Source organism: Heteronotia binoei, chromosome 1 (assembly GCF_032191835.1).
Source record: "Heteronotia binoei isolate CCM8104 ecotype False Entrance Well chromosome 1, APGP_CSIRO_Hbin_v1, whole genome shotgun sequence".
NCBI classification, from domain to species: domain Eukaryota; kingdom Metazoa; phylum Chordata; class Lepidosauria; order Squamata; family Gekkonidae; genus Heteronotia; species Heteronotia binoei.
Window position 1 is genome coordinate 83,223,802 of NC_083223.1, and position 24,995 is coordinate 83,248,796.

Here is a 24,995-nt window from a genome sequence, read left to right on the forward strand (position 1 = left end):
TGCAATCTCCGTCTTCACTTTAAACCCACACCCAGGAGAGGAGGTATCCCTCGGAGGAAGTTTCAGGTTGGCAGCCTCCAGTCAGCCGAAGTTAAAGCTGCCTTCCAGGCAAAACTCCAGTCAAGAATTGAGGACCTCAGTTGCCCCACAGACCCTTCTCCAGAAGCACTCTGGGAACACCTAAAAACTACCGTCCTGCAGATCTCTGAAGAAGTCCTCGGGTTCTCCACAAGGAAGAACAAGGACTGGTTTGATGAGAACAATCAAGAGATCCAAGAATTACTGGCAAAAAAGAGATCTGCCTACCAAGCACATCTTGCTCAGCCCTCCTGTCCTGGGAAAAAAGCAACCTTTCGCGCTGCATGTAGCAACCTCCAGCGCAAGCTTCGAGACATTCAGAACGAGTGGTGGACCAAGCTTGCAGAGAGAACCCAGCTGTGTGCAGACACTGGTGATTTAAGAGGGTTCTACGAAGCCCTGAAGGCAGTATATGGTCCATCTTATCAGGCTCAGAGTCCCTTGCATAGTGCAGACGGCCAAGTGCTCCTCACAGACAAGGCATCCATACTGAACCGGTGGTCGGAGTATTTTCAGGTTCTCTTCAGTGCCAACCGCGTAGTTCAAGATTCAGCAATCCACCTCACCCCACTTCAACCGGTGAAAACAGAGTTGGATGAGATCCCCACCCTAGAAGAGACTGTTAAAGCCATCAAGCAACTGAAAAGTGGCAAGGCAGCAGGAGTTGATGGAATTCCACCAGAGATCTGGAAGCATGGGGGCACAGTACTACATAGCTCACTTCACAAAGTACTTGTCACCTGCTGGGAACAAGGCAAATTACCACAGGACTTTCGCGATGCAATCATCATCACCCTATACAAGAACAAAGGGGAAAAGTCAGACTGCTCCAACTACCGGGGGATAACCCTGCTCTCCATCGCAGGCAAAATCCTTGCCAGAATACTCCTGAACAGACTGGTGCCCACCATTGCAGAAGAACTCCTCCCAGAGAGCCAGTGCGGCTTCAGAGCTAACAGGAGCACCACCGACATGGTATTTGTTCTCAGGCAGCTCCAAGAGAAATGCAGGGAACAGAACAAGGGTCTGTATGTGACTTTTGTCGACCTTACCAAAGCTTTCGATACCGTTAGCAGGAAAGGCCTGTGGCAAATCTTGGAACGTTTAGGATGTCCCCCAAGGTTCCTCAGCATGATCATCCAGCTACACGAAGACCAGCGAGGCCAAGTCAGACACTGCAACGACCTCTCGGAGCCCTTCCCAATAGGCACAGGTGTAAAGCAAGGCTGCGTTCTTGCGCCAACTCTCTTTACGATCTTCTTTAGCATGATGCTTCAAAGAGCCGCAGTAGATCTAGATGAGGACGATGGTGTCTACATCCGCTATCGCACCGATGGCAGCCTGTTCAACCTGAGGCGACTAAAGGCACACTCCAAGACAATGGAAAAACTCATCCGAGAGCTACTGTTTGCTGATGATGCTGCACTCGTCTCCCACTCGGTATCAGCTCTGCAGCATATGACGTCCTGCTTTGCAGAGGCTGCCAAGCTATTCGGCCTAGAAGTTAGTCTGAAGAAGACAGAAGTTCTCCACCAGCCTGCACCCCAGGAAGATTATCACCCTCCCTGCATCACTGTGGGTGAATCAGTTCTGAAGACAGTCCAGCAGTTCAGCTACCTGGGGTGCATCATCTCCTCAGATGCCAAGATCGACAAGGAGATTGACAACAGGCTGGCAAAGGCAAACCGTGCATTTGGCCGATTGCACAAAAGAGTGTGGAGCAACAAGCATCTGAAAAAAGGCACAAAGATCAATGTTTACAAAGCGGTTGTGATGACAACCCTCATCTATGGCTCCGAATCGTGGGTTTTATACCGTCATCACCTGCGACTCCTTGAGCGCTTTCATCAGCGCTGCCTTCGCACCATCCTCAACATCCACTGGAGTGACTTTGTGACCAACACTGAAGTCCTCAAGCGGGCAGAGGTTACCAGCATCGAGGCACTGCTGTTGAAGACGCAGCTGCGCTGGGCAGGGCATATTTCTAGGATGGAAAACCACCGCCTTCCCAAGATTTCCCTGTATGGCGAACTCTCCACCGGCCATCGAAATAGAGGGGCACCAAAGAAGAGGTACAAGGACTCCTTGAAGAAATCCCTTAGCACCTGTCACATCAACCATCACCAGTGGTCTGACCTAGCCTCAGATCGCAAAGCATGGAGGCACACCATCCACCAGGCTGTCTCTTCCTTTGAGAACGCACGCATGGCTGGTCTTGAGGACAAAAGGAGATTGAGGAAGAATCGCACTGCTACAGCACCAACCCCAAATCAGACTTTTCCCTGCAGCCACTGTGGCCGGACCTGCCTGTCCCGCATTGGTCTTGTCAGCCACCAGCGAGCCTGCAGCAAACGTGGACTATTGCACCCTTCTTAAATCTTCGTTCGCGAAGCCAAGCCGAGAGAGAGAGATGTACAAGGGTAAACTTAAACTTCTCACTGATTTACTTACTAAAGATATATTGTGATATGAAGTTTTTGTGATCTAGAGTCTATCAAATGTAAGAAGTGTGTCCTATATTGGTGTGTAAAATATAAAATGACAAAATTAGACATGCCATTTCAATCAGGGTCATACAAGGGTAGAATCTTTGTCTGGGGGCCCATGGTGGTTCTCAGCAGCCCTGCCAGAAGAATACTCTGGACTATGAGAGCGGAGATCACTGGGGAAGTGGGCAATCACAAACGGTGTTGTGGAAAGAAACAGAAGCAATTGTATTCATGGACAGCAGCTATAAAGCTGGGAAATGAAGGGTTTTAAACAGAAGGAAGTTATCGGTAGAAAGCAGTAAACAGGATGAAGAGAGCTGGTAGGCAATGGCAGAAAAAAAGTATTTGGAACAGAAAGTGACCTGCCATGGGGACACAGAGACTGTAAAGCCCTGGTGTGGTTGGACGGTATGATCTAGATGGAACTTAGGTGGAAGACCTGCACTGAATGCCGCCTTGAATGAAAAAGGATGGCATATAAATGTAATACGTCAGGGTCTAAACTATAGAAGCGCCCCCCAACTGCTTCTCACTCACCCTTGATGTAAAATTGCTGTGCCATAGATAACTGAGTCACTCTGCTTCATAAGGGAAGTGCATGGTTTTTTAATACTTGATTTGTTCTTCCCTCCATGTTTTAGAAAGAATTCATGGATGGGGAATGTGCTACATTAGATAAAAGAGCTGATGGCTGTGTCTTGTACTCATATGCCTTTATGACTTGCATGGCAGTCATTTGAGCAAGGAGGGAAGTGGAAGGATGCATTTGGGAAAGCTGCTTTGTTTTATATTCTTGAAGCTGCTGGTATCCGTGAGTAATGGCTTCTCCTTTAGATGGGCAAGCTGTTTCAAGACACACAGAAATTGGGAGGACAGGGGCAGGCTTTATTCAGCCACCTCTCTGAATATCCTTCAGGCCCCCAGTAGGGGTCTATCACCATGACTTCCAGGTGCACATAAAAATACAGAAAGAAATAATTTAGCAACCCTAAGCAGGTCTACTCAGAATCATTCGCAGATCTATTTAGTGGGGCTGACTCCAGAAAAATGCTCTTAGGATTGCATGGCTTGTATTTCAATCCAAGCCTATCTTTCTAAAACTGTGGAGGTGAGGTAGGAGCGTGTATTATCCCACATGCTCATTAGTAATGGCTCTGTATTTCCAAGAAGCCCACTCTACCCTTCTAGACCCATCTAAACATATTTGCTTTTTTTGTCAGTGTTTCTTACATATTGAAATATGATGGTTTAATGTCCAGACTTTGTGCAGGCTTCTGTTTCTCAGCATCTGCCAGATGTTTTCTGCTAGAATGCTGTCCTCTTGCCAGCTTCCCTTTCTCATAGCCCAGAGAAGGTAGTCAGAAGTGTCCTCATCATGGGCCCACCCTTCGGTCCTTTGGAAGATGCAGTCCTACTGCTTCTGCACAAAGGTGGCTCCATTTTTGAGGGATCAGGAACGGCTCCTGCTGGTGTCACAGCTCTGCCTTCTGCTGAGCCATCCTGTTGTGGTAGTCATGGTTTTTTAAAGGCGAGTCGCTCAGAGGCAGCTGCAGCCCACCAAGAATTAGTAAATTAAAAGGACCAGTCTGCAGCAGCATGTGTTGGTCCCTGTTTGTTCCTTTCCTTTTGTTTCAGGTTAACTCTTCGTGACCAGTGTTCCCTCTAAGCTGAGTTAGTGTGAGCTAGCTCACAATTTTTTAGCCTCTGGCTCACACCTTTTTGTCTTAGCTCAGGAAAAATGGCCCCAGAGCAAACTAATGTATGCAGCAGCTCACAACATGAATGCCAGTAGTTTGCAAACTAGAATTTTTGCTCACAAGACTCCACAGCTTAGAAGGAGTATCGTTAGTGACTATTGTTTTGTTCTCCAGTATCTCTCAATTTGATGAAGTCAGCAAAAAAATTTGCATTTTTTCTCTCTCTTCAAATTATCAGAAGGTTTTGCATACAGAAACAAATGTTCTGCCTCTGGTAGTTGCCTCATTGATTATTCCCAAAGCTGTAGGGAAAAGAACAGTTTGCTTTGTCAGTTTACAGCCTATGTACAATTTACAAGCCAAATCTTAATCTCCCTTAATTATGAATGGTTTGGTTTAGGTTGACTGAACTGTAACTTTAGATATGAACAGATATTTTAGGGGGATTTTCCCCCTCTGAAACAAAGCCGGATTTAGAGGTCTGCTGTGGGTGGTTGATTGCACCCTTGATCCACAGCCAAAAGCATTACATTACATAAAGAGTTTTTTCTTCATTAGGAATTAATCTTTACTAACCAACTGCCAGATTGTAATGACAGGTTATTAACATGTGGCTCTCTCTGAATGTGGCATATTTAATTGAAATATTGCATTTGGTACAGAATATTGAAACACACACCTACACATATTAAAATCCGGATTTACATCTATGATGCCAGTGAATACACTATTACTTGAGTGTGCATTTGTGAACTCTGGATTACATCCAATGGAGTATTTCTGCAAACAGAAGGATTTCCATCTGTAGAGCACAATTTTTTTGTCTCTTGCTCCCATTACAGGCTCAAATGTCCCCCAAATCCTATTCCAGGGAGTAACCAGTCACCCAGGAATGGCATTTCAGGAGGCATTTTGGGCTGTAGCAGAAAGCAGGAGGCAAGAAAATTATGGTCCATGGATGGAAATCTTTCTGCCCACAGAAATTATCCTTTTGGATTGAGCCCCACAAAAACACAAGATAGCTATACAGAATAGTTAACTCAAACAAGTAAGGTCAAAATATCACACAAGATGGACCCTCCCCTTTCATGAACTGAATAACTGCAGTTTCTCTCTTCACTCTTCATTGAAAAGGAAGAATCTGTATGTTTGAATTAGGTAGCTTCAGTATCACCTGTACTGTCTAGGAGACACCAATAGGCTACATGTGTTCATGGTAAGCTATAGTGCCTGTATTATGTCAGTTTGTGAGAAACCTTTAGTCCATCTCTAGCTACTTGCAAAAAAAAATGCCCTAATATAAATGTCAAGCAAAAGCTGCTTGCCTAGCTCAGATTTCAGTATAACAAGTTTAAATGATAAGATAATTCTGTCCAAGTAGAAGGGCAAAAAACCCCAACAACCCACAAAGCACCTCTGGGTTTCTCATAGCTGTGAGGCAGTAATCTGACTTTCCTAAAGGAAACTAGCAACTTGAGGCTGCTCTGCTTCTGACTGGCAGAACAGAGTTAATGCTGTTCAGCAGGGAAGTGAACTCGGTTTTTGGTTCACTTTTGTGGCTGGCAATGTTGCCCTGACCTGGATGGCCAAGGTTAGCCTGTTCTCATCAGATATCAAAAGCTAAGAATGATTGTGTCTAGTTAGCTCTTGGATTGGAGACTGCCAAGGTAGTCCAGGGTCACTATGCCTTGAAAACTCTATGGGGTTGCCATAAATTAGGTGCAACTTGACAGCACTGTCCACCACCAGTCTTGCCTTAGGAGGCCCTTGTGATTACCAGCTTAGTTGAGTCAAGCAAGAAGTGCACAAAATGAGAAGTGCAAGGATATTATTAAGAAGCATCACAAACAATTAAGTAGGGCTGTAGCTCCCATTTTTGGACCAGAGTTTGAAAGGAGAAAGCCAGTGAATGGCTCCAGTGAATAACAGGTGGGCTTGTTCAGCAATTTTCTTAGTCTCAAGTTCTGATCAGTGTTCCCTCTAAGCTGAGTTAGTGTGAGCTAGCTCACAATTTTTTAACCTCCAGCTCACCCATTTTTGTCTCAGCTCAGGAAAAATGGCCCCAGAGCAAACTAATTTCTGCAGTAGCTCACAACTTTAATGCCAGTAACTCACAGAGTAGAATTTTTGCTCACAAGACTCCACAGCTTGGAGGGAACATTGGTTCTGATGCTACTACTTATGCATCTTCAAGGATCATACTAAAATTAGTGTCCCTTGCTGATAGTAAAAAATTATTTACAGTTGTTTGTCTGAAGGTTAAACTCCAAAATCCCAAACACAAGCTATGTAATACATTTTATTAGGACCAACTCAGTGACACATAACAATGTACAAGCTTTTGGGTTCCCCAAAACCCTTTTTACTGATAGTAATCCAGAGAAAACATGGCCCAGATTCTCCCATTAGTAATGTGAGAATGTGTATCCCAAGGAAAAGATTCTAATATGGTTGTCTTTTTCTCTGACTGGTGTTTGAAATATCATCCACCTGCAAACTTCCTAACAAGGAGCAAAACAGATACATTTTACTATGGTGATATGTGGCCATAGTATTAGCAGCTACATGTTTATTCTACCACTACCTTTTACTGTGTCAGTTTGCCTGGAAAAAAATTTAATTCTGTTAATATTGAGTCTAACAAATTATAGATCAGTACACATCTTATTGTTAGAGGTAACCGGCAGTCTTCTAAATGTGCATTTGATTATCAGTTATTTGACTTAAGGAATCTAAGGCTGAAGACAAACTATAAGGCAAAATCTGTTTCTTCCAGCCTTCACTCCTGTAGCCATATAGAACTGAAATGAAAGGTGACTGAAACATGGCAGGAGTATGCTGTCTGCTTTGTTCTGTCTCTTTCCTTTTTTTGTTCCAAGCATCTAGCATGACTGTCTGAATACAAGTATGTTTTATTATATTTTGTACAGTACTTTTTTCTACTTTGTAAAGTTTTAGCAGGAAAACATGAAGGGAAATCCAGGTGGGTAGCCGTGTTGGTCTGAAACAACAGAATGAAGTTAGGATCCAGTGGCACCTTTAAGACCAACAAAGTTTTATTCAGGGTGTGAGCTTCCATGTGCATGCACACTTCCTTAGACAGGCATGAAGGGAGACAGCTTGCCAACTGACAAAGAACTAGCCAGTTGACACAGTTCTGAGAAGGGGAGTTGCTTCATGATTTACAAAAGCATTGGCCAATCAGTCCTGTGAACATTCAGGTTATCTTCAAACTAAAAGGTCATGTGCACAGAATTCTGTACATGCAACATAAATACAGTGAAATGTACTACCATCGAGACTCCCTGCTGCATTGACATGCATCTATCTTAAGCAGAAAAATTCCGTATCTGGTAAATTTGTGTGCTGAGATTGAATTATTGTGCTGAGACCATGGAAAGAACAACAGCTATTTAAATAAATTTGATATTTGTTAGGATTATATTGACAAATGTACTGTAGTTGTGATTTTCCAGATAGTTCCAGACCTTAGAGTTTTAATATTTTATTGTTGTTATCCTAATCAAATGTGAGTTCTTCTGAGTGAAGTTTACTGCCACAAGTCGAAAGTGTAAAAAAAGAGATGAGAGTTTTTCTACTTTCTGATTCTGAAAAATAGGTTGTTATTTCTCCTCATTTGACAGATGGGGAAGAGGCAAGGTGAGAATAAGTTGCTCTATGCCACCAAGAGAGTTCATGGAAAGGTAAAATTTGAATTCAGATCTCTCATAACCAGAAAAGAGTTGATTGATAACGTCAAGCAAAATAACTGCAAATGCATAGGACTGGTCTTGTGCTTTATTTATCCACTACTGCGTCAATAAATGGAATCAAAGACAGTAGATACATTCTCAAACAAGAACATGCCTGTATTCAAGATAATCACACACATAAATATATGTCCACGCCAATGCCTGTAACCAGCATGCATCATTCCATCTGCTAGAACACTTACTGATACTTTTAAGGTTTTGTAACCTGTATTATATACATGCATGTGTGCATATTATGCAAGCTAAGGCTAACTTTTCAGAACAAAGTTCATTATAAAGCATTTGAGAGCTAATATCTGTAGAACAGAATCTGCCACTAGGTGAATTGCGGGGGAGCGTCAATAAAAATAAATAGCAAGATGGAGGCAAAGTATTTATTTACAGAGTGGAAGATATTGTTTTGTATGTGCATAATTTACTAATTGTGATTTTGCAAAACATTTGCTGGAGATGCACCAAAGGTGACTATGGCCCAAAACAGGGTTGCCAACTCCAGGTTGGAAAGCTCCTAGAGATCTAGGGATGGATCTTAAGAAGGCAGGGTTTGGAGAGGGGAGGGACCTCAGTAGGATACAATGCCACGGAGTCCACCCTCCAAAGCAGCCATTTGCTCCAGAGGAGCTGATCTCTGTAATCTGGAGATCAGTTGTAATTCTAGATTTTGAAACCCCACTTGGAGGTTGTCAACCCCATCCCATAATTCTTTGTGAAGATAAAACCAGCTTGTCCATTGGCTCTTTATACATAGTGCTAAATTAATAATCACCTGTAGACAGCTTAGCTTAGTTAAACGCAGGACTTTTTTTGTAGCAGGAACTCTTTTGCATATAAGGCCATACACTCCTGATGTAGCGAATCCTCCAAGAGCTTACAGGGCCTACTGTAAACTCCAGGACTGGCTACATCAGGGGCATGTGGCCTAATATGCAAAGGAGTTCCTGCTGCAAAAAAAGCCCTGGTTAAATGAGATGTAGTAACTATAACACCCTGAATATAGACAGACCCTGCAGACAAGAATGAGAAACACTTAACCATATTTTCATTATTCAAACAAGCCTCACAAAACACCTGAGAGGTAGGCTAGTTCATCACCCCCATTTTATAGATGGGGAAACTGAGGCACTGAAGAGGTTCAGTGATCTATCTGCCCAAAGGTACACCCAAATCACCCAGACCTCTTTCTCTTCAGTCAAAATAGATTTTGGTGATTCATCTATAAAAATGGATTTCTACCTATGGACTGTCCTGCTGTATAAAATTCAACATGCAGACAAGAAAAAGGAGAAAACAATCATATCCAGTACCTGGAACAGCAGTCTCGCACCACTAACATCAATTCTAACAGCATCATCCATCCCTCAGGGCAGTAGTGGGGGCAGTTCAAGGGAGCAAAAGACACATTCTTTTGCCCCCTTGAAGTCCCGCTGCCTTGTATGCACAAAATCTCTGCACTGGAGTCTTTAATACATTACAAAATATACATTAAATCAGTCATAAACCTATTTTCTACTGAAGGCCTAACTAACCCTTATATATAAATGCATGCAATACAACCCTATTGGCCTTTTTATTACAAAGGAAATCTCCTTTGGGAGGGAGCGCTTTGAAGGGGAGAAGCTGTTAGGATGGGGAAAGCTTTTGTCTATCCTTTTTTTATTATAAATGACCCTCCCAACTGCTTTTCCTCCCCACTTTTGTACATTTTTCTTATATATATACAATTTGTCATAGCTCTTTTCCTTCAAAAAAGCACAAGGTTCTTTCCTCAACACCAGAGTGAGCTGTATACATATGTATAAATAGGGAAGAGGATTTATGGCTTTAAAATAATCCTTTCTGTCGCTTTTCTTAAAAGACCATCAGCACAATCTGGGGTAGGGGGAGTGCTCAGGGAGCAGACCAACTATTTCACCAATGTAGCTTGGAGTTATGCTGACAGATCCCCCTGCCTCACTGGCATAAACAGTACCACCTTGACCCCACTCTCCTCCTCATTGTTGCTGGATGTCTTGCTAGCCTTCAGCTGGCCAGGGGGCAATACTTCCACTTCCCTCACCAGACACTGATGGGGGGGAGGGATTGGCTGTGCTGACTCTTCTTGGCAGCAGCCCCACTGGTCTGCCATTGCACCCCAACAGGTGTGGAGGCTACCCTCTTGACTGCTGTGGGGGCGAAGTCATGCGGACAACCATGTGGCAGCTGCTGTGGCCTAGGAACATGGGTGCATGCATGAGATGGGAATCCTGGTCACAATAGGGCCTCCCCCCCCCCATCTCTACACCTCATTATACCTATGATCCATCAGTCACTATACCACAGAAAGCCCGTGTGCCCCCACATATCCAACATGGCCTTGTACAATGGCAGAGGATAGTGCCTGGGCTGGCCCATGTCCCACCAGATGGTGCATTGAGGACAAGCTCTGCCATCCTCAAGGGGTTTGGACATGGTGAATTCCCCATGTATGTGATCTCCAGGGTGCCCAGTGAGGGCAAGTTTTGCATGTCCCTTTGCTAGTTGCCCATAGGATGACTGAAGGGGTATTTGCAGGAGGTGTAGGGGATTGAGGATGTTCCCATGGGTGTAACCCTGTTGCCTGGCCCAAGGGTGAAGGGCCTTCAACTTTTGCCTGGCCTTGGCATCCATGAGAGTAGGGGCACCTGGAATTGAAGGAGCAGCAGGAATTGAAGAATGCCCTGGACTGGGACCAGCAGTACTGCAATAGTCTTGTGAAAGGCCAACGTATGTGGAAGATCTCCTGTATAATTTTCTGTTGGCTATCTGGAGGCTTAATGAGTTGTGGGTTGCACTGAATAGGAAGTAGATGGTTTGTCCATAGTGATCTGTAGGCTTGCTCTCAATCCTACACCAGCCTCAGCCAAGGACCCTCTGAGGGGTCACACTGACCAACAAGGTTTTGGTAGAGATGTAGTCAGACATCCACAGTGCTAAGATTCCCCCTGTACTGACCAAGCTGGGGTCACACCACATCATCACACAGTGGCCCAAGGCAGTCAGGTTATGGAGTACTTGCATGGCCTTTGCTGGAGCAGAGGCAGTGATAGCTCTGTCTTCAGCAGAGGGACACATCTGGCCAGTTTACAGAACCCATAGGGGTCTCCCTCCTGTGGGGATAGTGCCTGGGTGTGCTTGTGTAGGGGACGCAGCTCACTCCTGCAGCCTATGTGTGACTGATTGCCTTGCTTGATGATTTTAGTGGTCAGCTGTCATGAGGGGCACATTTCATTATGCTGTCATGCCCCCAGATACTGTTCACATGTATGGGGGCCAGGATGCCACGTGTGGCACCAATGTTCCACCTGCCTGGTCATTGGATGCCATCTCTTCTGCATCTCAGTTGTGCCATTATGCCATGGTGCTGCCACTTGGTGCCACAGCACAGTTGCTGGGGCTCCAGCAAGGTCTCTGCACTGGCAAGCCAGCCAACCTGCAGCATGGGCTGGCTGTGCCATGGTTTGGGACTCCTAAGGGGACTAACCAGTGCTGCCACTGTTGTTCCAGCAGTCAGCTGCTATTGAAGCCACTGACCTCAGATTGGCTCTGACTGTAATCCAAAATAGTATTTCCATCTTGAGCTACAGTAATTTTGCACAGGGTTGTTGTGTAAGTCAGTTCTAATATTAAAATGTATTTTGATGTGACCCATGACAATGTGAGGCACAGAATAAATTTTCAAAGTTATCATGTGGAGTCAACAAATTTACCATTAGGATCCAGTGAAGACTTAGTTGCTTCTGTCATAAACAAAAGGGCCTAAAAATTCAGCTGAGATATTTGAATGATTCTGTCAACCCAAAAAGATTTTGAATAAGTTGTTTAAGTGACCTGAAAAGCATTTCTGGGCTTCATACTGTGGTCAAGTGTTATCTCTAGTCAGATCTCATCTATCAGATTTGGAATGCAAGATGAGATATCGTTGTATTTAAATAATCTCTGAAAGTGAACTTTTCCTTTGAAACTGAAAAGATGCATCCATCTACACATACATTATAAAATTTCAGTTTTAGAGATTCACTGGTGGTTTGATATGAGCTGCATTTTAATTTGGGGCTCATGTTATGCCTGGGATCATTCCTAGACCATCACCATCTGATAGTAGTGGTTGTCCTGTGCATGGATGACAAAAACTATCAAACTGGTCCACCCTTACACAAGGGAATGGTATCTGTATGCTCAGGGGATGTTGACTTTGTAAATTAAAACATTTTTAAAAGGTCAAATGAGGACTTAAACTTGCTCCAGAAGGGAGGGGGTGTTGAGAGAAGATGAGAGTCAATTAAAGAAGAAAAAGGGGAGGACAAATCAGCCCTGAGAATTCAAGACCCTGAGAACTTATAAAATTTTGGTGGGGAAGAGGTTTTGGGGTAGGTGACATTTCCAGATGGGCCATCACCTGTAAAATCTGCCAATGACCAAGACAAAACAGATGATGTCTAATCATCTACAAAATAGATGTTGTCTATTATGTCATAATATTTGTTAGTCCAAGGACCCACTAGCCTGCTGTTGTTCTTAAATTCAAAATGAGCTTCAGATTCATATTATTGCTCTACATCTCTAATTCAAATAACAAATAAAGAAAAAGAGCACCTTGGTGTCTAAAATGTAGGCATTAGCGGCAAGATCCTGCAAACTCTGTTGCCACAAGAAATCATCCATCATGCTCATCTTGACAGCCCTGTCACAAAGGGACAATAGCATGGAGCAGGGATCCACTGGGGATGTGGGGGGGAGGTAGTTGTAAATTTCCTGTATTGTACAGGGGGTTGAACTAGATGGCTGTGGAGGTCCCTTCCAACTCTAGGTTTCTATGTTGTCAGGTAAATCTTTAGAGGATTATAACCTCCAGTTCAATTTGTTGTCATACTGGAAAAGTCTACAATATTATAGGGATAAGTTAGTAACTAACAATGCAACACTAATGGACTGACCAGGGTGTAACTTTGCTTAGAATTGTGCTGCAACCCTCCTTCATTGTGGAGAGAAAAGGAACATAATAAACATTAATAGAAATATCTTAGTGTTGCCTACCTATCATCTACTACTAGATATACATACTTTCATATCAAGACACCCCCATGATGTCAGTGAAAGAAGTTAGAAAAGGTAGAAGGTTTTACCGTGTTTCTTCAGGCATAATACTTGCGAGATGATTGGTATGTTTGGGGGGGGGGGCATTATTATGCCACTACATCAGTAGTATTCTGGCTACTGACATAACATGCAGAAAAGTAGGTAGTTGTGAGAATTCAAAGTTCTACCTAACCACAAGGGCAAATAATAAAGCAAAAGTTCCACTAGGATGAGTAATCTTATATAACAATGTAAATATTTGGCTAGAACCCCTTCCCCCGCCCATACAAATTATTTGATTTTACTGACACACTAAAAAGCAATATTCTTCAGCCGTATTCTAATAGGACCTGCCTTTTTCAGGATCTCTTATAAACATAAAAAAGAGAAGCCAAGTTGGATCAGGCCAATGGACCATGCAGTGCAATACTCTGTCACACAGCAGACCAAACCCAGATGCCATCAGGAGGTCCACCAGCAGGGCCAGAATTCCAGAAGCCCTCCCACTGTTGCCTCCGAAACATCAAGAATACAGAGCATCACTGCCCTAGACATAGTGTTCAGTCTATATCTTGTGGCTAATAACCACTGATGGACCTGTGCTTCAACAATCACCAGAAGCAACTATGCAGAAGATCTGGAGTAAGGATTTATAGACTACATTGATAATTCCCCGCAGAACAAACCTGTTTGCAGGTCTCATTTGTTCTATATGGTAAGAATGTTCCAAATTGTTCATTTTCCCATAAAATGTAAGAACTTTCTACTATTTCTACAGTACCCATTAAATTCACGTAGCAGGTCAGATCTCTTCCTCCACACCTCTTATTGTTGAAGAGTTGGCTTGGCAATCTTAGATGTACTGCAGGTGCCCAGGATGCATGCAGTACCAATGTCAACAGGTTCTAGTTTCAAGTATGAAATATGAGACTGACATAAATTAAGAAATGATTGCAAGCAGTAATTAAATGGCACAAGTGAGTGGTATCCAGTACAAGTTTGTGAAGTGCAGTACTTTCATGTTCCAAAGGTGCAACAGGAGAAATAAATTTGTCACTCATCTCTCTCTTGTAAATGACTCCTGGCTCCCCACTGCTTCCATATATTCAGCAGAAGACAGACCAATATACCAAGTTAAAAAATATATAGGTGCCTGGGAATATTAACCTTGAGTAATTATCAATAACATGAGTGTTCTGGATGATACGAAGGCTCACATATCCTTTGAGCCCTTTCTTCCTTGATGAATTAGACTCGTTATTCATGGTCAAATGGATCACCATCTTGTCTTGCTTATCCTCCTCAGTCACTATCTGGCCTCTTGCGTATCTTTCTAGGCTGCTGACATCTGACTCACTGTAGGTACCATCGAGCAGCACAGTTTTTGTTGACGATATTCCACAAGTACATGGAAACTGTAGAAGAAGAAATACAATAAAAGGACAGAAAGAAAGTTACTGGAAGATCATGTTTTTTTCCTGCTTCATTTAATTAGGAGCTGGTTCCCTATTTGGAGATATCCTTTCCCAATGTGGTCATGTTAATCTTCGCTTCAGGAACCTTGAGGCTAGATTTCACTAATGTGCTCTGTCCTTGAAGATTATCTGGAAACTTCGGCTCCACAAAGCAGCAAACGTAACATTAAAACTGTTAAAATATAAAATCCAATTGAAACATAAACAAACGCTCTAGGAGGAGGGCAAAAAATTATTATGGGGGGTATGCCAAATGAAACAAAGGGCATTTTCGCACATGCTAAATAATGCAATTTCAATCCACTCCAACAACTGTTTGCAATTGGATTTTGCTGTGTGCAATGGCAAAATCCAGTTGCAAAGTGAATTAAAATTGGATTGAAAGTGTGTTATTTACTGCGTGTGAAATAGGCTGAAGTCTTCACCTGGCAAAAGACGCTGATAGAGAGAGACAGATAAATCTCTCTGGTGAGGGACTTCCAAGGTGCCATGACAGAGAAGGCCCTTTCTCAGGTTGCCACTCATCTATCCTCTACTTGAAGGAGTATCGCTTCCACCATATTCCTGTTGACATCTTGTTCCTTCTCAGAAGTCCTGTGTTCTGTGCCCCTTCTGTTTAAGGCTATCACAACTATCTAGTCTCTGGCTTTTTCATGGCTTCCCCCTGCTTGTGGAACAGCTGCCTAGAAGGGGCTTCTAATCTCCTGGGTCTCCAAGGAGGCTGTAAAATGTTTATTCCAGAGAGCTTTTGGCAATATTTTATTTATGTTATTTGATTTGATTTGTATCCTGCCCTCCCCGCCAAAGCAGACTCAGGGCGGCTCACAGCATAAAACCTCACAGAATTAAAACAATACATATTATAAAATAGTACTTTCTATAAAATTATATATTTAAAGATTAAAACAACAAATCATTTAGTGCTCAGATCTAGATATTATCTTGTTGGATTTTACAGTGCGATGGTATTCCATCTATGATGTAGGCTCTGTATCAATTAAAGGCCAGCTGGGAGAGTATAGTTTTGCAGGCCCTGTGGAACTGACCAAGATTCCGCAAGGCCCGCATTTCCTCTGGGAGTTGGTTCCACCAGTAGGGGGCAGTGATCGAAAAGGCCCTTTCCCTGGTGACCTTCAGTCTGGCCTCCTTCGGCCCAGGGATTACCAATAGATTTTGTGAACTGGATCGAAGCACCCTCTGGGGAGTATATGGGAAGAGATGGTCCCTAAGGTAGGCAGGTCCTCGGCCATATAGGGCTTTAAAGGTAATAACCAGCACCTTGTAACGAATCCGGTACACTATTGGCAGCCAGTGCAGTTCTCACAGCCCCGGCTGTATGTGCTCCCACGTAGGGAGCCCCATTAACAACCTGGCCGCCGTGTTCTGCACCAGCTGCAGTTTCTGGATTCGGCACAGGGGCAGTTCCATGTAGAGGGCTAGGGTTGCCAATCCCCAGGTGGGGGCAGGGGATCCAGTTTGGAGACCCTCCCCCCGCTTCTGGGTCATCAGAAAGCGGGGGAAGGGGAGGGAAATGTCTGCTGGGAACTCTATTATTCCCTATGGAGATTTATTTCCATAGAAAATCATGGAGAATTGATCTGCGGGTATCTGGGGCTCTGGGGGGGCTGTTTTTGGGGGTAGAGGCACCAAATTTTCAGTATAGCATCTAGTGCCTCTCCCCAAAATACCCCCAAAGTTTCAAAAAGATTGGACCAGGGGGTCCAATTCTATGAGCCCCAAAAGAAGGTGCCCCTGTCCTTCATTATTTCCTATGGAAGGAAGGCATTGAAAAGGTGTGCCGTCCCTTTAAATGTGATGGCCAGAACTCCCTTTGGAGTTCAATTATGCTTGTCACAGCCTTGATCTTGGCTCCACCCCCAAAGTCTCCTGGCTCCACCCCCAAAGTCCCCAGATATTTCTTGAATTGGACTTGGCAACCCTATAGAGGGCGTTACAGTAGTCCAAAATCAAGGTGACCATTGCATGGATCACTGTTGCCAGGTTGTCGCGCTCCAGGAAGGGGGCCAACTGCCTCACCTGCCTAAGATGAAAAAAAGCTGATTTAGCAGTGACTGCTATCTGGGCCTCCATTGTTAAGGCAGGCTCCAGCAGCACCCCCAAGCTTTTGACCTTGTGCGCCATTTGCATTGGCGCACCATCAATTGCTGGGAGGGGGATTTCCCTACCCAGACCACCCCAACTCAGGCAAAGGACCTCTGTCTTCGCTGGATTTAGGGCTTCCGTTTGGCAAGATGGAAGTGGGGGATCTCCCAATTTGCAATCTCTGCCTGCTGCCAGTCAACTGGCCAGTGGGGGAAAGCCCACCTCCAAACAGACATCCCTATGTGCCATCGGCAACACACTAACATCACTTCTGGAAGTCATATCATGTTGGCAACATTGGGGGCAATACTCTACCTTTTGGCGCAAACCTCTATGGCTTGTGGTCATTTTTATCACACAACCAGAATGTCCCCCAAATCCTCATCCTGACAACCCTACTTGGCAAAGAGGGAATATCCTGCTAGTAAGGTACAAGGTGTTTTTAGATTGGTAGGTTGCCCAGGAGAAAAGTAGACATATAATTATTACTTAAAATAGCATGAGAAAACTAATTTAACAAGGGTGTTTTTGCAACATATGTTAACCCTGCATCAGCAGATCATGCAATTGTAAAACTACTTATCTAAGGTTTCCTTTACTCTCCGCATCAAAAGATACATCAAGACACTTCACTGGGGCTCCAAAGAAGTCTGCAATGAAGTTCCAGCAGTCCATCTGCACTGGCTATGCATGCAGAAGCCTGCTTCTGTGTTTGGTTTTGACTTGCTAATTTTGGGTGTACAAAATTCAGGCCTGCAGCTATGGTGGGGCCCAGGAGGGTTCAGGCCAATAAAAACCCCAATCCACCTTTATGGCCACTCCAACCAGTCCCTCTAATTAGTCGCTCTCAGCTGTGCTCTCCTTGGCGCAGTTGGGCCACCCAGCCAGAGCAGGATTCATGCAGTGGAGATGCAGGTGGGTGGTGAGCCACTGCAGCTGCAAGTGGTGCTGCTGGGCAGTCTGCCAGGGCTGGAGGGGGGCAACAGCACCACCAAGGTGCCACTGGGAGGGCTCCAGCATCTGCAAGAGGCAAAGCATACCCCAGATCAGGCACCATCTGGGCTGGCTGATTTGCGAGGGTGATCCTGGCTGCCTGCCTTGGCTTCTCCAGGAAACTTTTGTGGCAAGCTTTCCTCTGCTGGCAGCCTTGACCGGCCCTTGCAAAGGTGCAGGCTAGGTCTCAAAACTGTGGTGGTGTCAGCTGCTAGAAAGGAGGATTCACCCTCTTTCCCTTGCAGGGCGCGTATGAGTATATATAGTGTGCGTTCTTTATAGATGTGCCCAGATCCATGCATTAAAAAAAAGTTCCATTTGCAACAGGTCCTTGGAGTGGGGGTGAGGGGGAAGAGAGAGACTCAGTCCTCCCCTTTTGTAGATTTGCAAAGAGAGGGACATACACACACCCTCCCCGGAAAGAAATCTTGCAGGTGGGCAGAATGCTGCAAGTAGGGGAATCCCTATTCCAGTTTTAAACAATTTATTGGTAGCATATGGTTACAAAGCTTATCTATTTCTTAATTTTTTCTTTTTTTTTCACATTAACCCATATGACATTTCCATCCCCCCTCCCTCCAATGTTGACTTCCCCGAGGTTATAAGTTCAAATCCATACTAAAGGCACTTCTGATTGCTCAAAGTTCCGTATATATATTCTTACAACTAAAAAAATGTCCAATATTTCTTTACTTTCCAAGTTTTCTCCATATATCCTTTAAATTTTCTCCACTCCCTTTTGAATATCTCTAAATCATAGTCTCTTAGTGTTCTGGTTAATTTGTCCATTTCACACCACGATAAAACTTTCATGGTCCATTCCCATTTCTCTGGTATTTTTTCTTGCTTCCAAAGCTGCGCGTACAAAGTCCTAGCAGCTGATAACAGGTACCAAATTAAAGTCCTGTCTTCTTTTGGGTATTTTTCTAATTGTAATCCAAGTAAAAACGTCTCTGCAATTTTCTTAAAATCATAGCCCAAAATTTTGGTGATTTCTTGTTGTATCATCTTCCAGAATTCTTTCGCTCTTTCACATGTCCACCACATATGGAAGAAAGAACCTTCATGTTTTTTACATTTCCAACATCTATCCGACATTTTCTTACTTATCTTAGCCAATTTTTTCGGAGTCATATACCACCTATACATCATTTTAAAACAGTTCTCCTTAATGCTTTGACAAGTTGATATCTTCATTGAGTTCTTCCAGAGGTGCTCCCATGTTTCCATTTGTATTTCTCTATTCACATTAATTGCCCATTTGACCATTTGAGACTTTACTACTTCTTCTTCTGTAGACCATTTCAATAATAACTTATATACTTTTGATATCAATTTTTCATTGTCACCTAACAGGACTCTTTCCAGTTCTGTTTGTTCTCGTCTAATCCCCTCTGATTTTATGTCATTTTCCATCAAACTTTTAATTTGTTGCATTTGAAACCAATCATAATTGTTATTTAGCTCTTCTGAGGTTTTTAATTCAATTTTGTCTCCTTGAATCTTAAGCAGTTGGTTATATGACATTTCTCTTTTTTCTTCAGAATCAGCTGTTATTTTTATTACTTCTGCTGGCACTATCCATAATGGTTTTCTCTCGTCCCCGTATTTCTTGTATTTTATCCAAGTATTTAGTAATGTATTTCTGACATAGTGGTGAGAGAAAAAACCATCCATTTTATTCTTCCCATAGTACATGTATGCATGCCAGCCGAATCTATTTCCGTGAGCTTCTAACCACAAAGGTTTTTTATCTAACAGCATTATCCAATCTTTTATCCATGTCAAACAAACTGCATCGTGGTATAGTCTTAGATCGGGAAGTTGAAAACCTCCTCTCTCTTTGGCATCCGTTAAGATCTTCATCTTTATCCTTGGTTTCTTTCCGGCCCAAATGAAATCAGAGATTTTCCTTTGCCATTTGTTGAATTGTTTTGCTTCTTTTACAATCGGGATGGTTTGAAACAAATACATTATCCTTGGCAAAATATTCATTTTGATTGCAGCTATCCTGCCCAGTAAGGACAAGTTGAGTTTATTCCATTTCATCAAATCTTTGTCCATCTTACACCACAGTTTTTCATAATTGTTTTTGTATAAATCAATGTTCTTCATTGTTATCTCTATTCCAAGGTACCTAACTTTGGTTGTGACTTCACAACCTGTCACCTTTTGTAGTTCGTTTGTTTTATTTGGTTGCATGTTTTTACAGAGGAATTTCGATTTCTCCTTATTTATGTATAATCCTGCTAGTTCTCCGTATTCTTTTATCTTAGCTAACAGCAGTGGTGACACTTGAACCGGATTCTCCATTATGAACACTATATCATCTGCAAAAGCTTTATATTTATAAGAGAATCTTCTAATTTTTAGACCTTCTATTTTTTCATCTTTTTGAATTTGTTGTAACAAAATTTCAAGAGTCATTATAAACAACAATGGTGATAGCGGGCATCCTTGCCTTGTTCCTTTACTCACTTTCAATTCTTTGGTAAGGTCTGCATTTATACACAATTTTGCATGCTGATCTGTATATATTGCTCTTGTCATTTTTATAAATTGTTCCCCTAAATTTGTTTGGCTGGAAGACAGTCTGCAGCTCCCTAACAGAGGGGGATTTTATTGTCACTGTTCAGGGTATTAAAGACCCCTGATAAGGTCTATGCTCATTAACCCTAGGCAAGGGTTAACCCAAGACGACTTATCTTCCTTTAATGCTGTTGATATCGAACTGGAGCAGTCAGGGAACTGACTCCTTCATTTCTTGATGTCCGGCAATGGAATGTCAACCATCGTCTGCAGTGACTCTAAAGTGACTTCGGTCACTTAAGGCTGTCGGAATCCAAGCACGCTAGAAGGACTGATTTTAATTGCAAGAAAATAGCAGCCGGGGGAGTTGAGAACATCTAAAAGGTAGACTCATCATTCTTATCTTCACTCTGAGAGACTTTGAATATAGTTTAAACACTGAGTGGATTAATAACAGACGAAGGCAAAGCATAATTGAATGAAAAAAAACTTTTACCTTGTTAAGCTGAGCTCTGTGGCTTTGGATGTGAACAACAGCAAAAAAAAAAAAAAAACCCTTTCAAGATAAGAGTGAAAGTTGGCAATGGGAGGCTGGTGACGCAGAAGAAAGAAAAGAGAGTTGCCGTGTATATATGCCCATAAACTGCAGAACCTAGAATGAACTGAGCTGAGTGGGGGCACAGCAGGAAAAGAATTCAGCTTGGGAAAACTGAACGCCGTAAAAACAATTGCCTTCAAAGATATTTTGGAGAAAGGACATATTGTTGTGAATTTTTGTGGTTGTGGTTTCTTCATGCAGCTCAAAAAACTGCGAGATTAGACACGAGATCAGTCTAAGCTGTGACAGGAAGTGAAACTAAAAGGGGCTGGACAATAAATCAGAGCCTATAAGGACAACAAGAGCTGTGACATCCGACCTTTGAACTAGGAAGGAATTGAGTCCAAGACTCAGATCAAGAAAGACGAAGAGAGACCTCTCTAGGCTGGAACTGTACCATAGAGAAATAACGATTGCCATTTTAAAAGGGAGAAAAACTGTCAAAATTGTTAAAATTCAATATCTTTGCTCAGGAAGAAGGGAGAAAAACGAAACTAGTCTCATCTGAAAGAACTGGCTCTAAGCTATTGGATTGGATGCTAAATTTTATGTGGGGATTTTTTTAAGGTTTGGTGATTTTTTATATGTCAGTAGAAAGAACAACACGTGCAAGAGCCCAATCATTTGACAAGATGCAGGCTCAATTTGACGCTCTGGAGGCAAAAATGTTAAAAGCTATGGACAAATTGCATTTGGCAATAAAAAAAGATATTAAAAAAGAAGTTGGAGACCTTAAGAAGGAGATAGAGAATTTTAAGGAAGAGACTCAAAATAAAGTGAAAGAGGTAGAGATGAAAGTGGATACACAGGCCTCTGCCTTGCTAAAAATTCAAGAAAAGGTCATAATACACGACTGTAAGTTGCTGGAGTCACAAGTGCGTCTAAGAGGGGTACCTGAAAAAGAAGACACAGACTTAAAAGGCTATATGGTGGATATCATCACTGAGTACATAGAAGAAGACCCTGACAGATTTAAGAGTATGTTGGAGGGTGCCTACAGAGTCAACTCAGTTTATGCGAAAAATAAAGGTCTGCCAAGAGACATCGTCATAAGATTAAGATCAAAAGAAGTGGCAGAGAAAATTTTGAGGAAAGGGTACCAAAAAGCCTGGGCAATAGAAGGGAGCAGAGTTAAAATAATGAAAGAGCTACCAAGAGAAGTGATCAGCGATAGGAAAAAGTACAAGAAGCTAACCGATCAGTTGCGTGCAGAGGGCACAAGATATAGATGGATAATACCAGAGGGTCTTGGATTTGAACAAAATGGCAAAAGGATTACAATAAGAAGCGAACAAGAGATGCATAGCTTTTTTGAAGAAAATAAAGAACCAACATCATAATGGAGTACAAATTACTATCTTGGAATATAAATGGACTAAATTCACCACAGAAAAGAAGGAGAACATTTCATTGGATTAAAAAGCAAAAATGTAATATAATTTGTTTACAGGAAGTTCATATACAACGCAAGGACAGTAAATTTTTGTGGAATAGAAATTTGGGGTTGGAATTTTTTTCACTAGCAGAGCAAAAGAAAAGAGGGGTGGTTTTTTACATTAAAGAACAACTTGACCCAAAATTAATCTTTAAAGACAAAGAAGGAAGATACATTGCTGTTGAGGTGACGATAGAGGCGAAAAAAACGTTACTACTAGGACTCTATGCACCCAATGGAGCGAAAGACAAATTCTTTAAAGACATAAATAGACAAATGGACGAAGAGACTTATGACCAGGTATTGATGATGGGCGATTTTAATGGGACAATACAAAATAACCTTGACAGATCAAGTCCAAAGAAGAATGATAAAGAAGGGAAGCTGCCCAATTCTTTCTTTGAGTTGATTAAACAGGAAAATCTAGAAGACATTTGGAGAAAGTTCAACCCTGAGGTAAGAGACTATACATTTTTCTCAGCAAGGCATAATTCTTTTTCCAGAATTGACATGTTGTGGGGTTCCCAAGGCTTGGGCCTCATAACAAAAAAAATTGAGATCCTTCCAAAGGTTTGGGCGGACCATAATCCAATATGCTGGTCAACAAAATTGCAAAGAAAATCAAGAAGATGGAGAATTAATGAGGATTTACTACAAAATAAAGACACTGTATCATTCTTAGAAAAGGAGACTGCAGCATTCTTCCAAATAAATGAAACGGATGATATGGAATATCCAACAGTATGGGACACTTATAAAGCAGTAATGAGGGGTATATTAATTACATTGAATAATAAAGACAAAAGAGCAAGAGAAGAAAGGCTGTCAGCACTGCAAAATGAAATAGATAAAAAAGAAAAGGACTTAAAAAAAAGACCAGGGAAGAAAAAATTAATAAAAGAAATTACGATATTACAATCCCAAGTTAAACATTTGCTGAATAAAGAATTAGAATGGAATTTAAAAAATTTGAAACAGAAATCGTTTGAAAGTGCAAACAAACCTGGTAAATACCTGGCCTGGCAATTAAAAAAAAGGAAAGAAAATAAGACTATAAATAAAATCATGGCAAATGGGAAAACAGTAGTGGATCAAGAAGGAATTAAAAGAGAATTCTTTAAATACTATGCAAATTTATTCAAGGGTGTGAATGTAAGTAAAGAAAAAGTGGAAGAGTATCTACGAAACATTCAGGTGGCACCTTTGACGGAACATATGAAAAAGATATTAAATGACCCAATAGAGAAAATTGAAATAGAAGCAGCAATAAAAGCAATGCAAGAGGGTAAAGCTCCAGGGCCAGATGGATTCACGTCAAAATTTTACAAATCTCTCAAGGATGAATTAACACCCAAACTGTTGAAGTTGTTAAACACGATAAGAGAAGAAGGGAAAATCCCAAAGACCTGGAGGGAAGCTGTAATCTCTCTGATTCCTAAGGAAGATAAAGATAGCACAAACGTAAAAAATTATAGACCAATCTCATTGTTGAATAATGACTATAAGATCTATACAAGAATTTTAGCAGAGCGACTGAAACAATACCTGACCAACTTTATAAACAAAGACCAAGCGGGATTTCTTCCTAAAAGACAAATAAGGGACAATGTAAGAGCTGTTATTAATGTTGTGGAATATTATGAAAAGCACCCGGAAAAAGAAGTGGCCTTATTTTTTGTTGACGCAGAGAAAGCCTTCGACAACTTAAATTGGGACTTTATGTTTGCGGTAATGGGGAATCCCTATTCCAGAGACCGCCTGTTGAAAGCCACAAGGATTATTATTATTTTTCTTTAAAGGGTGATCTTCCCTCTTCCCTGCAGCCTTGGTGTGAAAATGGACCTGGGCAAAGGGGGTAGGGGGGAGCTTGGGAGAGAGCTGGCAAAGATTCCAGGAAGTCACATGCGCCAGAGCCACCAGCTCTTCTGGATTCCCACATACACAAGTGGCTGGCCAAAGCTCCTCAGGAGAGGCTGGAATGAGCACCTCCTGCCAGCTGCCTGCTGGGCATTGTAGTTCCACACTTCCACAGTGTGCCCACCTTCGCCACCATCACAGGTCAGGGCTGCTGGATGCCTCTCTGAGAGCCCTGCTGCAAGAGAGACTGGGCAACCCTCAGGTGGCGGGGAGGAAGTTGTGTGTGGATCCTTCCTCTGGCTGCGCTCTTGAAGGCATCCTTCCCTGCCTTCCAGTGCTGAGAGCCCAGCCAGGGCCAGCAAACCAGGCAGCCCCCTGGCTCCTTCAACAAAAAATCCTGGCTGTGTGCTCCACCAAACTTTAAATCCTGGCTATGGCCTTGCATGAGTTTCTCCTTTGCACTTGGTATGAGAGATGATAATACGATGCACGTCACCCATGCTTCTGATCTTGCCAACTCTATTTAACTTGTGAATCGGAGTGGATTGTTAAAATCATGAGTTTCTGCTGTCACATTGGTTGAAGCTAGCTTTAATATGTACATCTGATTGTGGTAGGGGCTTCATAATTATTCATTAGCAGTAACAAACTGCATTGAGGCAAGCATAGGAAATCACCTCACTGAATTTTCTTCTTCTTACCCTCCCTATTTTGTTCCTGCCAAAATCCCAGCCTGCAGATTTCCCCAGTTCTGATTTTAATTTCCTACTGTGTTGTTTCTACTATAATCTGCTCCTGGTTTTTTTGGTGTTAGGGCTTTGATGTGAACAAAAACTGTTCCTATAAACAGACCTATGGGCACTGGAGTTTTCTT

At 42.5% G+C, this 24,995-nt stretch overlaps 1 protein-coding gene across 1 annotated transcript in view; it reads right to left on the minus strand.

The window, feature by feature from the left end:
- Positions 1-13,906: 13,906 nt before the first annotated feature.
- Positions 13,907-24,995, minus strand: part of LOC132570425 (gamma-aminobutyric acid receptor subunit rho-2) — a 64,516-nt gene continuing 53,427 nt past the window's right edge. Inside the window, exon 9 of the mRNA XM_060237021.1 lies at positions 13,907-14,546. Within this exon, the coding sequence (XP_060093004.1) occupies positions 14,238-14,546 (309 nt within the window). The 3' untranslated portion in view covers positions 13,907-14,237. The remainder of the gene's footprint in view (positions 14,547-24,995) is intronic.